General features: G+C 41.1%; 1 protein-coding gene across 8 annotated transcripts in view; it reads left to right on the top strand.

Annotated features, from left to right (window-relative positions):
* The window catches only part of MTUS1 (microtubule associated tumor suppressor 1), a 190262-nt gene that overhangs the window by 138217 nt on the left and 32957 nt on the right, over positions 1–19088 (top strand). For all 8 annotated transcript variants that reach the window (XM_018041909.1, XM_018041911.1, XM_018041910.1 and 5 more), the window contains one exon: positions 6728–6942. In XM_018041909.1, coding sequence (XP_017897398.1) covers positions 6728–6942 — 215 coding nt within the window. The remainder of the gene's footprint in view (positions 1–6727; positions 6943–19088) is intronic.

Genomic DNA, 19088 nt, shown 5'->3' with positions numbered 1-19088 from the left:
TGATATTTCTCCCAGCAATCTTGATTCCAGCTTGTGCTTCATCCAGCCCGGAATTTCACATGATATACTCTGCATATAAGTTAAATAAGCAGGGTGACAATATACAGCCTTGATGTACCCCTTTCCCAATTTGGAAGCAGTCTGTTGTTCCATGTCTACTTCTAACTGTTGCTTCTTGACCTGCATACAGATTTCTCAGGAGGCAGGTAAGGTGGTCTGGTATTCCCATCTCATGAAGAATTTTCCACAGTTTGTTGTGATTGACACAGTCAAAGGCTTTGGCATAATCAGTAAAGCAGAAGTAGATGTTTTTCTGGAACTCTCTTGCTTTTTCCATGATCCAGCGGATGTTGGCAATTTGATCTCTGGTTCCTTTTCCTTTTTTAAATCCAGTTTGAACATCTGGAAGTTCACAGTTCATATACCATTGAAGTCTGGCTTGGAGAATTTTGAGCATTACTTTGCTGGTGTGTGAGATGAGTGCAATCATGTGGTAGTTTGAACATTCTTTGGCAGATTCTTTACCACTGTGCCATTAGGGAAGCTCGCAATGTATTTACCTTGTGATTTAAAAGTATTTAAAAATGCGCTGCTGCTGCTGCTAAGTCGCTTCAGTCGTGTCCGACTCTGTGCAACCCCAGAGACGGCAGCCCACCAGGCTCCTGTCCTTGGGATTCTCCAGGCAAGAATACTAGAGTGGGTTGCCATTTCCTAATGCAGGAAAGTGAAAGTGAAGTCACTCAGTCGTGTCCGACTCCTAGCGACCCCATGGACTGCAGCCTACCAGGCTCTTCCATCCATGGGATTTGCCAGGCAAGAGTACTGGAGTGGGTTGCCACCTTTATATCGATCTGGTTCCTATTGTCTTCTCTGAAAAGGTAAACATCGTTAGTACTTTTATATATATTATATGAAAGCTTTGTTATGAATTTATAAGCAAAAAAGTACATACCTCTTGATACAATGAGACACATCATCTACATTGCTCTTGAGCATGTTTTTTCATGTAACACAGAGAGCTTTCTATTTGTGTGTTACAGCTGTGGTGTTCCATTGTATAACTGTACCAAACATTTATTTAAGCACACCTCTACTTATGGACAGGCTTCCCTAGTGGCTGAGATGGTAAAGAGTCCCCCTGCAATGTAGGAGACCTGGGTTCGATCCCTGCGTTGGGAAGATCCCCCGGAGGAGGACATGGCTACCAACTCCAGAATTCTTGCCTGGAGAGTCCCAAGGACAGAGGCACCTGATGGGCTACAGTCCATGGGGTTGCAAAGAGTCGGACACGGCTGAGCAACTAAGCACAGCAAAGCACGGCAGGTTCTGCTTTATTTGAGCTTCCTTGGTGGCTCAGCTGGTAAAGAATCCGTCTGCATTGTGGGAGGCCAAAGTTCAATCCCTGGGTAGGGAAGATTCCCCTGGAGAAGGGAGCGGCCACCCACTCCAGTATTCTAGCCTGGTGAAATCCATGGACTGTATAGTGCATGGGGTCACAAAGAGTCAGACACAGCTGAGTGACTTTCACTTCACTTCACTCCTTATGGACATTGGGGCTGGTTGTTTTTTTTTTTTTTAATCTTTTCTCTGCAAGCAAGTTTGCATTAAGACTGCTTATTAGGTGTGATTTTAACCCCATGTAGGATTCATAAGAGAATATATTCTTCCCTACTAGCTGTGACTCCATCAGTTTGTGCTAGGATGTGTTAGAGAAGCCTTATCAGCAGGTTTTATATTCTTAAACCTCCATCTGGGATATGACACTATGCAGGCAGACATCATCAGAGTCATTTTAAATGTCTGAATGAGATTCTCCCTGGTTGCACTGAAAACTGCATCATGATGTCCATGATAATTTTCAATGATTTCTATCACTTCCTGAGGCAGAGTGGGGTTTGAATTCTAGGTGTGGTGTTTGGGATTTTCATGGCTGGACCTTTAGGAACCGTTGTTGGTATGCGAGGGTTTCCTACTTTGAAACTCCAGTTCTATGGCCACTAAGAAAGCCTGAGAGAAAAAGAAGCTGGTATCTGGAGAACCTGAGTTTTCCAGAGGCAGTGGCTTACCTGTCCCCTGCCCCCGCCCCACCCCAATTCTCTAGTTAGATGGAGTTAGCACCCTGACCCTGAACTGCAGCTGGAGGGAAACAGGAACCAGGCAAAGCACAGATGAGAAAGCAGCTGAGAACCAGAGACTTGCATGATTGGAATGCAATCACACTTGGACAGTTGATGTTTTCCAGGCGTGTTGTTCAGTCGCTAAGGCTTCCAGGCTTCCCTGCCTTTCGCTGTCTCTTGGAGTTTGCGCAAACTCATGTCCATTGAGTCGGTGATGCCATCCAACCACCTCATCCTATGTCACCCCTGTCTCCTCCTGCCCTCAATCTTTCCCAGCATCAGGATTTTTCCAGGGTGTACCTCAGTAAAAACTACATAAGTTCATTTACAGTGATTTTAGCAGTGTTCCAAATACAGTATCAAGTCCTAGAGAATTTTCTAAAATTTCAAAAAACAGATATGCCTTGAAACAACAGTTCCAAAATGCGACAAATAGGATTTTCATAAGCACAAATGCCATTATTGTGTGTGTTCATTTCTGCTGTACAGCAAAGTGACTGAGTTATATATACATATATATGTATGTTCTTTTTCATAACAAATGCCATTTTGTTACCAAAAGCTAAAGCAACTGAAATATAATAAAGGAAATGTATAGATACCAACTCACTTGTAGATCTAAGCCATCTGAATTCAGCAGCAAACTCAGGAGTGGCTTACACTTTTGCATGGCCAGATCTGGGGGTGGGGAAAAAAAATATTAATAAGTGTTGGTCAGGCCTGGGGAAAGGGGGTCAAAACGTAGAAACTTGGAGTTATAAAATAAGTATGTCATGGAGATATACAGAATGGAGAGTAAAATTGAATACACTGTATTGCTTTTTTACAAGTTGCCAAGAGAGTATATCTTAAAAGTTCTCATCACAGGAAAAGAAATTATATGTATGGTGACATATGTTAACTAGATTTATTGTGGTGATCGTTTTGCAATATATAAAAATATATTGAGATATATATGGTGAACCATATTGTACACCTGAAACTAATATAATGTTATATGTCAGTTATATGGGAAAAAATGTCAAATTAGATTTCAAATGGTAAAAAAAAAAATTGTCTTGGGAATTTGAAGCCTTTAACAAAATTTAGCAAGGTAAAATACAAAAAATATTGTAATGGCTTCAGAAGCTTAATTCAACTCTTATTTTTTAAACACTTTTTCAAAATATTGACAGATGCTTAACACAATGTAAATATATTATTTCAAAATCTATGTCCATGGAGAAACACTAAAGTTAACCTCTTTGAAACAAGAAAAGAGAAGTCAATCTCCCTGTGTTTGAAATAGTGTTAGAAATGGAATTAACCGTTCAATGAGAAAAACAGATAAATATAAAAGAAAGTATATACATATAACAAGGAATTTAGCCAAACAATGATACTAAGAAAATAATTTCTGTAAATTCTGTAGAGTTGTAAATTGAAAGTCTTGATAATCCAGTTAAAAATGTTTAGTTTCTCAAGGAGCCAAACATAAACATTAATAATTAGCTGCTGCCCAACTTTGGCATAAGGGATCATTTGAAGAACAAAAATTTTGGTACTACAAAAAGAGTACCTATATTTTCATCCTGAGTATAAAAAACAGTGCTTAAGAAATTAATTTATATTTCATATTTTTCCATAGAAATAACTTATTAGCACAGGACTTGTTAATACTAAAATTCCCCCTAGAAACTAAGTAGGCAAGCAACTTAATGTTTTCTGAAAAAATGTTAATATAAAAGCTTCATTTGTTGATTTTATAAATAATTATAACTTAATGGTTTAAGAAGTGATATTGTATTACATAATAAAATTGATTAGCATAGAAATCCTAGAAACAGAATGAAATGTTAAAGATTTAAGAAATGGTAACATCAGAGCAGTAAATGATAAATGAATACATATTTCAGTAAGTGCTGGGAAGACGTGTGCTGTGATATCAGTCAGGAAAGTGAACCTGTGTCTACATAGGTTGCAGTGGAAGTTCTGGATGGTCAAGGATTAAAAGAAGTTTTTTGCTCTTCTGTTTGTTTGTATAAAAGTGTATAAAACAGGGTATAAAAGTGTATAAAACAGGATATAAAAGGTAGGTATTTACCAGTATATAGGTTTATTGAAATGAAGTTAGCAGATAATGGGCTTGGATGAATTAAGTAACATTTTGTTAAGATTCCTGCATAAATGTTTATATTTAGTTATGCAACAATATTACATCCACAGTCCATCTCCAGTTTCCAGAATGGGTGGGAACAGAAGCCTAGGATCTTATCTTGGAGTCTGCCCTATAGACGCTGCCTACGCCCAGGTTAGGCCCTTCACATCCTTGAACTTCACTTTGCTATAGAGGGCCACTGAGAAGATTTATTAACTGGTTTGTTTTTTTTTTTTAATTGGAGGCTAATTACTTTACAATATTGTAGTGGTTTTTGCCATACATTGACATGAATCCGCCACAGGTGTACATGTGTCCCCCACCCTGAACTCCCCTCCCACATCCCTCCCCATCCCATCCCACAGGGTCCTCCCAGGGCACCAGCCCTGAGCACCCTGTCTCATGCATCGAACCTGGACTGGCGATCTGTTTCACATATGATAATATACATGTTTCAATGCTATTCTCTCGAATCATCCCACCCTTGCCTTTTCCCACAGAGGAAAAAACAAAAGAGTGGGGAAAAAAAATCTGAAACAACTACAGCAAAATTTGAACATATATTTCATCTCAATTATAGATTAAATTGCTTATCTTATATGTACTTTTCTTATATTTGAAATGTTTTATCTTTCAAAATAAGTAAATAAATACAGAAATAATGATTGTCAACAACAACAACTGTCTGGCTGCACTGGGTCTTAGTTGCAGCCTGTGGGATCTTAGATTTGTAAATTGAAGGTTCTGCCCAGGGATGGAACCCGGGTCCCCCGTCTTGGGAACCTGGAGTCTTAGCTACTAGACCACCTGGGAAGTCTAACTGTTTTTAAAAACACAATATTTTAGTCATTTTAGAAGTGAGAATTATCAAGTATTAATACAAATATGAGTTGTTTAACCATGGAAAGCTACCATAGAAAAGGAGAGCCCTTTTCCTGTTTGTTTGTTCAACCTAAAGAATATTGAATGTGTTTTCCCACTGGTTTTGGGACTTGAATACTGAGGTTTCTTCATTTTCCTTCTAGAAATCACTGTTTTCTTCCTTCTAAAAAATTAGAGAAAGTAGTTACCGTCTATAAAATGGTCTCAGGTTTGTCACCACAGAATGTAGACACTGTAGGGAATGCCTGTGAGAATAAAGAAATTTTTTTTTGACTTTCTTATGAGTTTATTTTTTAAGATTTACATCTGATTATTTAGACTACTCATTTTAAGAAGTTAAGCAGCTTGCTTTCCTCTTTTTTCCAATTCTGTGGAATGTTTAAAGTGGCTGACACATTTGGAATGGTTCCAAGATGGAACATTTTTTCTGTATAAAATAGAGAGATTCCCAGGGCCCTGTGACAGAAAGTGAGCAGTCACTTAGCATCTTAGATGGATTTGGAGTATTACATGTGCGTCTTAAAAAAAAAATTTTTTTAAACCGTATTGCTGCTTGAAGGGGAAAAAGAAACAACAGAGCTGTATTTGATAGGAAACAGAATAGTATAGTCAAGAGTATTGTACTCAGGGCTTCCTTGGTGGCTGAGTGGTAAAGAATCCGCCTGGCCAGTGAAGGAGACACAGGTTCGATCCCTGGTCCAGGAAGATCCCACATGCCACGCAGCAACTAAGCCGCTGCGCCACAGCTACTGAGTCTGTGCTCTGGTGCCAGTGCTCAGCCACAGAAGAAGCCAGCGCAGTGAGAAGCCTGCCAGCGTAACAAAGACCCAACGTAGCCCAAAATTAAAGTAAATAAAAGCATTTTATGAAGCGTATAAAGCTCTCAATGAATCATTTTGCTGTACCCCTGGAACTAACACACATCATAAATCAATACAGTTCAAAATAAAGTAAAAAATAAAATTTCTTTTTTTAAAGTATAGTACTCTTGGCAGTGAATTTAAAGATCAGGGGTTAAATGTGAGTAGGTTTTCACTGTATATGTGGTGATTTATCAGGGATTAGGAAATGACTCATGTACAGTATAAATCTTGGGAATGAACCAGGCCATCAGCAGGGAAAGGAGAGGAAGTTGATAGGAAACGTATAGGAAGAGGGAAAGGCATTAACAGTTCAGTCGTGTGTGTGTGTGTGTGTGTGTGTGTTCAGCCAGCCTGAATCAGAGCCTCCAGTCAGGGCAGTTGTCACAGCAGATTTCTGTACCACTTTACCTGGAAAATTAGAAACCATGAAGTCAGCATTATTTTTCACACAGTTTTCATGTTTCTGGATTGGTCGATCCATCTGCCTTATACCCCTCGTTGTCTGCCAGGTATACATCCTTTTAAGTCAGAACTAAAGCCGCCGTCTGTGGTTCTAGTTCCAGACATGCAGATATCCGGTTAATCCCTGTTCTCATCCATATGCTTCTCCTTATAAACATAACTGAAGCGCTCTTGTGTGGCTGCTCTAGTGTTTAGGGAACCCAGATGGTGTTGCTTAGGAAAATGAAGGTCACGTGTTTTCCTACCTATATCCGTTCCTTTTGCAGTTGAGAAGGGCAGACAGAAGAGTCCCCGAAGTCTGTGCATCCAGACCCAGACATCCCCAGATGTGCTGTCCTCTGAAAAAGCACTTGAGTTGGCTCAGTATAAAAGCAAATGTACGAAGCAAAGTGGAGTTATCCTGCAGCTCAAGCAGCTTCTTTCCCTGGGCAACACCAAGTTTGAGGCATTAACAGTTGTGGCTCAGCACCTGCTGTCTCAGGTAAGGACACAGACCCTCTAAACAGCCTTCTCACTAAGGTGGGGGCGAGGGCGGGGAGGGTGGACAGGATGTGCAATGCGCATGCTCCTATCTTGTGACTGATCAGTAAGACTGGGGCTTCCCAGGTGGCGCTGGTGAAGAACCTGCCTATTTGCAGGAGACATAAAGAGACTAGGGTTCAATTCCAGGGTCAGGAAGATGCTCTGGAGAAGGGCATGGCAACCCACTCCAGTATTCTTGCCTGGAGAATCCCACGGACAGAGGAGCCTGGCGGGCTATAGTCCATGGGGTCGCAAAGAGTTGGACACAACTGAAGCAACTTAGTATGCAGCCAATTATGCTTTTGCCAACTCACCTGATACCTAGAGTCACTGTAGAGTCTAGATTTCTAGAAATCTGGGCTTGAAACATTTCTGAGCTCTTCTCTTTCTCCTCTGGAGTTGCCTGTTCAACTACTATACACCTCTAGACTATATTAGCACTGCCGATAAAAATATTCATCAGCCGATCTAAGAAAGAAACAGAAAAATGTTCTTGAGCCAAACTGAAGATTTTAACCTGGGAAGAGCTTCTCGGAAAGGTCGGAGAACTGTTCCACACCTTGGAAGTCGGGTGCATGTTTTTTGAGACAGTTTACACAATCCAGGTCTGCAAGAACAAAGTGGTAGATCATGTGATCCCTCACAGGCTCTCAGGGAATGTTATCTTTGAGGAGTTGTCTTGCTGATGCTAGAATGGTGCTCTTTATAACGGCTGAGCAGGTATTTCTGCTGATGGGGGAGGTCTGGCCGAAGCATAACGCAGATACGCAATACACAGTGGAGGAAGAGAGAAGGCCAAAGGACCTAGAACATTTTATGTTTAAACTTTTCTTGTCTTGCCATACAATAGGACTTTTATTTCACAGCATTAACTTTTTTTTTCACTTTACATTTTGTCGGACTATTGTAGCTTTCCATATCACACAGTGAGGTTAACAGTTTAAAAAATGAGAATGATTATGGGTCAAATTTTTGAGATAACTCTCAGTGTTGGTCCAAGGATTCTTCAGAATTTTCATCCATTCCTAAGATACTGTGTCGTACAACAAACATGAAACAGATTTTCTTTGCTTACTGACTCTTCCCGTGATACAAGGATGTCAGTTCAGGAGCTAGTTAAAATTCATTGAGAAAGCCAAGCTTCTATGAACATATGCCACTGGCATAGCAACAGAAAGTTAATTATTTAAGGGGAAATACTGGGATGAGAATGTAACTTGAGCTCTCTAGGTATTTTTAAATCACTGTTTCAAAGACAAAGATACATGACATCTCAGGAGGAAACCTGTTCAGTTTGCCTGTTCTGTAGTTCAGTTCAATCCAACAAACCGACACTCATTTCTTAGGCTACTCTGATGTGATTGCCTGTCTGGGGCAGGGGAGACAGAGGTGAATGAGACCTGTTCTGTGCCTTTGACAAGCTTCCAGGCTAGTAGACAGTTTAGATCAGTATTTAGTGAACATTTTACAGCTTTGTTCAAAAAATATATATATATATATATTTTTTTTTTTTTTTTTTGAGGGATTTCCATGGTGGTCCAGTGGTTAAGACACTGCTTCCAATGTAGGGGGCATGGGTTCGATCCCTTGTCAGGGAACTAAGATCCCACAGTGTAGTCTATGTAGATATATATACACACACACACATATACATGTATATATGTATATACACATACACATAGATATATATATGTACATATATATTTATAGATATATATCTCTCTACTTGTACTCTTGTGTGTGTGTGTGTATATATATATATACATACACATCTTTTTTTGAGATGGAGATGTAGACATTTATCTAGTTTTAAATTACAGTAGCATACAGTATTTTTCTGGGTTTTAGTGTGTGTGTCTAAATATTTGCTTGCACAAATGTATCCCATTAGAGTTGTCCTTCAGGAACATTGTGCCACTGATTTAAACAATAAAATGTTACTCAAGTAGAATAATGTATCTGGACCCACTAAAATGTAATGTGGTAAATATGGAATGATTAGACACAGAACATATCTGTGTGTTTCATTTCTAAGTATCCTTTAAAAAATTTAAAACAATGCTTTCAGGTATTTCATAAATACTCTTTTAAAAAAACAGCTTAGGCTTATATTCTGTATGTCTCTCTATCAGTTGCCTTCCTGTGAGCTCAAAAGAGGAGATATTTTAGTCATTATTATAAGATTTGGGAACAGAGCTAAATTCTTAGCAAGTTAGTAATAGGCTCACACAAGAAGAACAATCCTATTGTTACCCATGGCATTTAGCTACTATAGTACTTCACAAATTTCTTATCATGCTGACAAAACCTCTGTAGTATAATCAAGACATATGATAGTTTTCTCTTAGTGGAAGAAGAAACAGTTCTAAGAACTGAATAAGCTGTTCAAAATTTGTAAACATTGTAACCAGTGATGGGACAGCATGAATTCTGATTTCTGGTTCTATTCACTTTTTACTTTACTGCTCAATATTTTATGCTATTAGACAAAAAGTTTAAAATGAATAGGTTGAGAAAAAAAAATAAATAAACATAAAATAAACGTAATAAATAAATAAATAAAAAAAAAAAAAAAAAAAAAAAAAAAAACAAACAAACAAAAAAAATGAATAGGTTAAATTCTATTTCATCTAATGGAAATCTGTTGTTAGAATCTTGACTTAACAGTACAACATGATTTTGAGTTAAAACTCATTTATCTTCAGTACTTTTGTTTTTCTTTATTAAGTAAGAAAGGAATTTGAGAGTTGGTTTATATAACCAAGTAAACTAAATTGGAAAGCACATAATTATTAAAGGTAGGGAACAATTTGTCTATGTAGAGATAAGCCAATTATTGACTTTACTATATCCAATCAAGTCTGATGAGTTAGTTCTCATCCCGCTGTGTTCCTCCCCTTCCTTCATCCTCTCTTTTCCATTTCTACTGATGCCAACCTTGTTCAAACCCTGGGTAAACTATCTTCTAGATTATGATAATAACTTGTTAACCAGTCTGCAGGCTTGCACTCTTTCCCCTATAATCCACCTCAAGCAATTCTAATAGATTGATTTTTCCAAAGCACTCCTTCAGTGTCTCTCCACTGACTGTATGGCTGACCTGCCCGATATGGTAGCCACTAGCTTGAAGACACCATTGAGCTTTTGAATCATGTTATTGTTGTTCAGTTGCTAAATCATGTCTGACTCTTTGCAACCCCATGGACCGCACCACCCCAGGCGCCTCTGTCCTCCACTATTGCCTGGAGTTTGCTCAAATTCGTGTACATTGAGTCAGTGATGCTATCTAACCATCTCATCCTCTGCTGCCCCTTCTCGTTTTGCCCTCAATCTTTTCCCAGCATCAGGGTCTTTTCCAAAGGGTCAGCTCTTTGCATCAGGTGGCCAAAATATGGGAGCTTCAGCTTCAGCATCAGTCCTTCCAATGAATACTCAGGGGTGATTTCTTTTAGGATTGACTGATTTGGTCTTGTTTGATTTGAAGTGTAGCCTGGCTGAATTGAGATATGCAGTCAGTGTAAAATATACCTGGATTTTGAAGACCATATTAAATATCTCATTAATAATTTTTCTATTGACTGTATGTTGAATTGATAATTTGGATATACTGCGTTAAATAGAATATATTGTCAAATTAGTTTAACTTTTAAACTTAAAAAATGTGGCTACTAGGAAATTAAAACTACCTCCATGGCTCACATACTTCTTTTGAATGACTCCAGTATGTAACAGGGAACATAAAATTCTCTCTATAATTTGGCAGAAGCTGCCCATTTCAGTCCTCCCCTCACTGCCTGTGTGCTCCAGCTATATAATCAAGAAGGTAAAGGAGAAACAGGAAGGGTTTAACATTTGTTGAGTGTTTACTAAGAACCAGACATTCTCACTTATTATTAAGATCCTCTCCAAAAACACAAGTTGGAGTTTATAAGTAAGAAAATTGAGCCATAGAACTGTTAAGTAATTTGACTAGCATCAGTTAGCTGATAAGAGAAGGACCAGGACTTGAACCAAAGACTAGGTCACTATGAACTCAAAATCCCCTACGGGGACTTCGCTGGTGGTCCTGTGGCTAAGACTGTGAGCTACCGATGCAGGGGAACTGGTATACTGAAGCTGAAGTTCCAATACTTTGGCCACCTGATGCAAATGGTCAGAGAACTAGATTCTATATGCCTCAATTAAGACCCAGCACAGCCAAACAAATAAGTAGGTTTTTTTTTTTTTTAATAGAGAAAGCCATGTCCATCACCTTGTTCAAATCCTCTACTAACTTCCTGCCCCTCTTCATCCTTTGTTTAATATCTTTAATGGGTTACCACCCTTCTCCCTAATACCTATGTGTTCAGATCTTTCTTGCAGTAGCATCCCATTGCTACCTGGATTTTACTTTACATGGATTTGTTATACAAATTGCCAAAGTTAAAAATGCAAATTCAATAATGAGGCCGTCCTGCTTTCTGCGCCCCTCCGTGAGCAAAGGCACAAGAGCACCTGTGAGGATGACAGTCTCCCTCACCTGTGCTCCCAGTCCCTCTGTGCCCCACGTGGCATGCCCCTGCCATGCTCCATGTGGTCCTAGCGTTTGAAGATACTTTCCTCCCACATGACTTGGCCCCTAAACACAAGCCAAACATTCTGTCAGTTGCTCAGCTGCAGAAAGATTAGGTCCAGTACCAGAGAAAACATTTCACTGGGTCGAGCACCCTGAGAGATGCTTTCATCCACAGCAGGGCAGACTCAGTGAGCTTCATGGCTCCCTGTACTGTCTGTGAATTTCATCTTACCTCCAGTTTTTTAAGTTCCTAATGCCCATAGCCAGGCTTCAGCAATACGTGAACCGTGAACTTCCAGACATTCAAGCTGGTTTTAGAAAAGGCAGAGGAACCAGAGATCAAATTGTCAACACCTGCTGGATCATCGAAAAAGCAAGAGAGTTCCAGAAAAACATCTATTTCTGCTTTATTAACTATGCCAAATCCTTTGACTGTGTGGATCACAGTAAACTGTGGAAAATTCTGAAAGAGATGGGAATACCAGACCACCTGACCTGCCTCTTGAGAAACCTATATGCAGGTCAGGAAGCAACAGTTAGAACTGGACATGGAACAACAGACTGGTTCCAAATAGGAAAAGGAGTACGTCAAGACTGTATATTGTCACCCTGCTTATTTAACTTCTATGCAGAGTACATCATGAGAAACGCTGGGCTGGAAGAAGCACAAGCTGGAATCAAGATTGCTGGGAGAAATATCAATAACCTCAGATATGCAGATGACACCACCCTTATGGCAGAAAGTGAAGAGGAGCTAAAAAGCCTCTTGATGAAAGTGAAAGAGGAGAGTGAAAAAGTTGGCTTAAAGCTCAACATTCAGAAAACGAAGATCATGGCATCTGGTCCCACCACTTCACGGCAAATAGATGGAGAAACAGTGGAAACAGTGTCAGACTTTATTTTTGGGGGCTGCAAAATCACTGCAGATGGTGACTGCAGCCATGAAATTTAAGTATGCTTACTCCTTGGAAGAAAAGTTATGAACAACCTAGATAGCATATTGAAAAGCAGAGACATTACTTTGCCAACAAAGGTCTGTCTAGTCAAGGCTATGGTTTTTCCAGTGGTCATGTATGGATGTGAGTGTTGGACTCTGAAGAAAGCTGAGCACTGAAGAATTGATGCTTTTGAACTGTGGTGTTGGAGAAGACTCTTGAGAGTCCCTAGGACTGCAAGGAGATCCAACCAGTCCATTCTAAAGGAGATCAGCCCTGGGTATTCATTGGAAGGAATGATGCTAAAGCTGAAACTCCAGTACTTTGGCCACTTCATGCGAAGAGTTGACTCCTTGGAGAAGACTCTGATGCTGGGAGGGATTGGGGGCAGGAGGAGAAGGGGACGACAGAGGATGAGATGGCTGGATGGCATCATCGACTCGATGGACTTGAGTGTGAGTGAACTCTGGGAGATGGTGATAGACAGGGAGGCCTGGCGTGCTGTGATTCATGGGGTCGCAAAGAGTCAGACACGACTAAGCGACTGAACTGAACTGAACTGAATGCCCATATATTGTGAGTCCATTGAATTTCTTAAAATTCAGCCCAAAGACACTCTTTTATGAAGACTTTCCTGGTCCTTCTAGCTCTGTTTTTTTTTTTGTTATTTGTTTTCTAATTTAAAAAAAATTTTTTTAATTGAACTATAATTGCTTTACAATGTTGTGTTAGTTCTGCTCCGCACTGTGAATCAGCCATATGTATACATATATGCCCTTCCTCCTGAGCCTGCCCCCACCCCACCCCTCATCCTACCCCTCTAGGTCATCACAGAACACCATAGCTCTGTTTTATCTACTCTCTGGATTCTAGGAGCACGTACATTTTCCCTGGCACACTCTACTTATTGTTGTTGTTGTTCAGTCGCAAAGTCATGTCTTGACTCTTTGTGACCCCATGGACTGCAGCACACCAGGCCTCCCTCTCCCTCACTATCTCCTGGAGTTCACCCAAGTTCATGTCCGTTGATGCAGTGATACAATTCAACCATCTCAGCCTCTGCCGCCCTCTTCCTTTACCTTCAATCATTCCCAGCATCAGAGTCTTTTCCAGTGAGTCGGCTGTTTGTATCACCATTTTGCAGCTGTTTTTAAGATAGGCAGCTCACTGGGAGCAGAATCTGTGTCTCCTGCTTTCTTGGGAAACCACCCAGCTGCCATGGCAGTGCCTAACGCATAGTAGACACAGTGGTGCTAGTGGTAAAGAACCCGCCTGCCTGTGCAGGAGACACAAGTCTGATCCCTGGGTCAGGAAGGTCCCCTGGAGGAGGAAATAGCAAGCCACTTCACTATTTCTGCCTGGAGAATCCCATGGACAGAGGAACCTGGCAGGCTACAGTCCATAGGGTCACACAGAGTGGAACACAACTGAAGGGGCTCAGCAGGCAGGCGTGTGTATCTGAATGAACAAATGGGGCAATAAAGAGGGTGGCATCCCAGATGTAAGGTGAACTTATAAAGTCTTTACACAAATGTTCTTTGCTCTTTTCTAGCTCTTTATAGTCAATCAGCAAATATTTACTGATTGCCTAATGTGTAGAGGGCACTGTTAAAAATATAGTTGGGAAGGAAAGGGAAACAAAGGGGGAAGTTAAGCATTTTTTTTCCAGAATTTTTACTTAACCCTTTGGTTCTCTTATACCCATTATAGAAGTGATTGATATATAGATAGATAGAGATCTGTATATACATATCTGTCTTGTCATTGCTAAGTTTTTCTAAATAGTTTCAGAGCATTAAATTATATGTAAAAGTGGTTGGAATCCTAGAACTATCACTTATCCATTTGTTGCAAGTCTATTTAATGACTGACTTTACCACTTGGGTAGTAGACATCATTCATTAGATATCATCATCATTTCCCCCGGAGGACGGCATGGCAACCCACTCCAGTATTCTTGCCTGGAAAACCCCATGGACACGGAGCCTGGTAGGCCCCAGTCCACGCGGTCACAGAGTCAGATGCAACTTAGCAACTAAACAACTACAACAATCATTCATCACAGAGTAGAAGTTCTAATGCTCATCTCATGAATCTGGTAACCCTTTCTGTTTCTCAAAGGATACTGTTGTTAGTTTTTGTTCTTATTCTTGGTTTATCCTTGTATAGCTGTTAAATGTTCTGTGCATACAGGCCAAGTGAAGGACAGTGTTGATGGCAGTAATCCCAGTTTCTCCATAAAAGTTTCCAGGTACATCCCCCCTCCCCCCGCCCACCCCCAAACATCTGACCAGTATTCAGTGTGCCTCCGATATTTTTGAAAGTGAAATCTAACCCAAAGTGGCACCTAAACAAAGATGAATTTTGAATGACACTAGCACTCTAAAAGTAAAAATGTCTGAGACCCAGAAAAGTGGACACAATTCATTGTGTAGTAGTGGGGACGGAGGAGGTCAGAGAGAGCCTACATCTGAGCCATCAGACCGGGCTGCAGAGTCCCTTGTGCTGTTGACTGCTCCCAAGGTAGCAAATCGAGGCTCACTGATGGGACGACAGCCAGGGACTAAGTGCCTGTGTCCCGGGGACTCCTAATTAAATTATGGTGAGTTCATTCCCCCCACCTTGGAGCACTTCATATCTGTAATGCATGAGCATAAAAGCATTTTTTTCCAACCAGATTCCCACCTCCCTCTCCACCCTCCCACCACATTGTGTGAAATTCTGCATATTGCAATACAAAGAGAATTAAATAATCTTGTTATCTGGACCATAAAGGTCTAAGACAGAAACACTGATATATGAGCAGCTAAACAAAAAGAAACAGGCAATCAATATCTAAGTGACAAAATGCATTTTGTCATCTACAAAGGGTAAATATCTTAAAGGGCAAACTCCCAGGAGAGTCAGACAGAAACGAACACTGAGCATATGCTTATCATGATACGGGCACTGTGGTCGGCGTTTCTTATAGGATCAGAAGCCCTTTGTTTTTCCATTATCCAGTACCGCGGTCCCTCGTATGAGGTCATCTGCCTTGAATTATGGGGCCTGGATGTTTTAACTCTACATACCCCCAAGCTTCTTTCAGACATTGTTCCCATGTCTTAAATTTTTTCCCTTATTTTCCCCAGCATCTGGAATGGTACTTCGTTAACTGGTACTGAGTAATAACCTGCCAACCAATTCAGAAGGATGAATGTCCTGTCGAGGCATGTGGGCGAAGGCAGTGGTATCTATGATTGACTGTTAGTATTCCCTGAAGGCTTATAAAATGGGTCAATTACAGAAGACCAGGCATTCCAGCTTCTGGAGATGGGACGTGCATGGCAAGCCCAACTTAGAAGCTGAGTGGGTCGTCTAAACAGGAGCTGGGTGATTTGAGGTTCATGGACTTTTTTTTTTTTTTTTTTTTTAGTGAAACGATTCGTGTTTACTAGGAAAAGAATACATTTGGATAGACACATGGGCGGGCTCAGAGAGTGAGCTGCCTCTAGAAGTTTATTCTTTATGCACTCAATGGAGGGCTCTCATTGAGCAAGGACACTTATATGCACCAAGAATATGGGATGAAAATCTACTAATCCTCTGCAAAACAGTGTGGAGGAAGGCTTTCCATAGTTCAGGATGGGGTTGGCAAGGATCAGGATTAGAATGGAGGCAGTAATAATAGAAAAAGTGCAAGGGACTTAAGACACATTTGGAAGACAGAACAGACTGACTTTGGTGCAGCCCATTAAAGAAGAGTCCAAAATGACTTCATGAATTGTCCTGTTATTATCACTGGGATTGCCAGAGGTTGGAAGATACCGATGACTTCAGGGCATTGTTTTCTTAATGTGGACCATTTTTTAAAGTTTTTATTGAATGTATTACAATATTGTTTCTGTTTTATGTTTTGGTGTTTTGGCTGAGAAGCATGTGGGATCTTAGCTTCCCAACAGGGATTGAACATGTACCCCCTACGTTGGAAGGCAAAGTCTTAAACCACTGGACCACCAGGGAGATCCCAGCTTCTGGGCATTGAGGCAGGTTGAGTGCAGTAGAGTTGGGGGAATGTCCATATGGGTACAGTCAACCCTTGGTATCTGCGAGGTTGGTTCCTGGACAGTCCTCCCCCCGTGCACCCCCCAACAACAGATGCCAGAATCCATGGACACCCAGGTCCCTCATATAAAATGATGTAGTACAGCTGGTCCTCGGTACTCACAGGTTCCACATCAGGGATCCAACCAACCTCAGATTTCAACTGTACTGAAACTACTTGCTCCCAGGTCCCCTTTAATAAGCAAAAAGATTGCCTGGTAGATACTTGTGATAGGATGTGAAAATTTTCACAAAATTAACCCTGGAAATTTTATACGAACTTAATTTTGTAGTATAGATATTTTTATTCATCTCCCCATTTTATCCATCTCGATTTCCCTCAAACTATGATTTCTACATCATGAAACTAATTCAGTTCAGTCACTCAGTTGTGTCCGACTCCTTGCGACCCCATGAATCGCAGCACGCCAGGCCTCCCTGTCTATCACCAACTCCCGGAGTTCACTCAAACTCATGTCCATCGAGTTGGTGATGCCATCCAGCCATCTTGTCCTCTGTCGTCCCCTTCTCCTCCTGCCCCCAATCCCTCCCAGCATCAGAGTCTTTTCCAAAGAGTCATCTCTTCACATGAGGTGGCCAAAGTACTGGAGCTTCAGCTTTAGCACCATTCCTTCCAAAGAAATCCCAGGGCTGATCTCCTTCAGGATGGACTGGTTGGATCTCCTTGCAGTCCCAGGGACTCTCAAGAGTCTTCTCCAACACCACAGTTCAAAAGCATTAGTTCGTCAGTGCTCAGCTTTCTTCACAGTCCAACTCTCACATCCATACATGACCACAGGAAAAACCATAGCCTTGACTAGGTGGACCTTTGTTGTTCACTAAAAATCCTTGGATTCATTGAATTGTGTTTTCAGAACAACCTAATACTGCATTTTAAAAATCAAGCACTTAGAATACCATTAAGGCCAAAATGTACTTAAATTCCAGTCACCGTTAAATGTCCACAACAGTGCTAGTGTGTGGTTAACTTCCCTACCTTTTTAGTGAGAAACAACTACACAGTAAAAAGAAAAAAAAAAATCATAAAATAGATCTGACCGCCAACTCTCAAATCAGCAGGTCACACTTCTTAAAATGCCAGTGGACCATGCTGTAAGCATTCAAGCTAATTTTTCTGGGAAAAAGCATTCATTCTACAACGTCACGTTAAATTCTAAGTCACAACACACGCCATTCCTCTCCTCTTTCATAACTCACTTAGCACAAAGGTTTTGAAGAACAAATTTCCTTTTTCTATTAGCAAGAATAACCATCTAATGACCTCAATTAGAGAGAGGAATAAAAAAGCGCACACATCTAAAAATAACTCCATTATCCACTGCAGAGGAGCTTGGTTTTTCTTTCCACTGGACCAGCTGATATTTAAGTAAGTGGCAATCGATCAGCCTAAGGTCTGGCTCTGGTTTCTCATAAATGAAGGGCTGTGGCTTTAAGTAATCGCGGGCTGCCGGTGCCAAAGGCAGAAGCTGCAGCATCAGCTCCTGGGAGGAGAGGCGTCCGAAGCACACACGCCAACCTGCAGGACGTGAGTAAGGCCGGGCAAGGACCAATGGCGCTCCTCCTGGCGGAGCTTTGAATGTAGACGGACCGGCCCGGTGGGTGGTGTGGCCACCTGTGCGCTCCTCTGCCGGCGCTGGGGGGTGGGGGGAGTTGGAGACAGAAGCTGGAAAATGGGCTGCTCCGGCAGCAAAATGTGCCTGTATCCTCCATGTGCGGCAACAAGGGTAATTCGGATTTGTTTCTAGCGGTTTTCTGAAAGAATGTCAGGGAGGCAGGCAGAGGTTGTCTGATCTTAGCAGGGGGAAATGCTCTGAATGACAAGCAACTCTTCCCCTGCAAAGGCCGGTCCCGTGATCTCGGTCCGCAGCGCGGACATCTAGCCTTGGCAAGGCGGCGGAGCTGGGTCCTGGGCGGTCCCAGCGGGGGCATTTCCAGAGAGCTGTGAATTTTGCCTTCTCCTTCCTTAACGCCGGTGGGAGGGAGTCTTCCTGTTAAGAAACTGTATCTCATTGCCGTATTCGTACAAGGATGTGTGTCTGTGTGCTTGCCAAGAGTTGCTGGTAACTTGAAAATTGTTCTCTTTTGCAAGACTGATCATTGCCTTTTTTTTTTTTTTTTGGATTCTGAAAGAGCAACCTGGTTTTCTTTGACATTTTTCTCTAACATCTTAGAGAGCCGATTGGATATAGCATCATCCTTAGAAAATAATGTTGAGCAGGGTAAAATTAATTTCATTGTGTCTTTAAAGGGTTGTTGTTATTATTATTTTGACCAGAGGTTTATAACAGACTTGTGTGTCTTCCTTTTAGAAGTAAAGTACTGTCCTCCTCCTAAGGAAAGTTTTGTATTTGCAAATATAGGACAAAGTGCATGAAGTACATATGTTTAGAACATTAAATATTTATCTTTCACTGATGAAGCCTTCATTGCCCTTGGAGGAGGAGAGTGCATTACGTCTGAAGTACAGTATGCATCAGCAGAAAGGTTCTGGGATTGGCAATGAAGCGTGGC

The sequence above is a fragment of the Capra hircus genome, chromosome 27 (assembly GCF_001704415.2).
Source record: "Capra hircus breed San Clemente chromosome 27, ASM170441v1, whole genome shotgun sequence".
Classification (NCBI taxonomy): Eukaryota; Metazoa; Chordata; class Mammalia; order Artiodactyla; family Bovidae; genus Capra; species Capra hircus.
The sequence above is the reverse complement of the archived record's forward strand: the minus strand, read 5'-3'. Positions and strand labels throughout refer to the sequence as shown.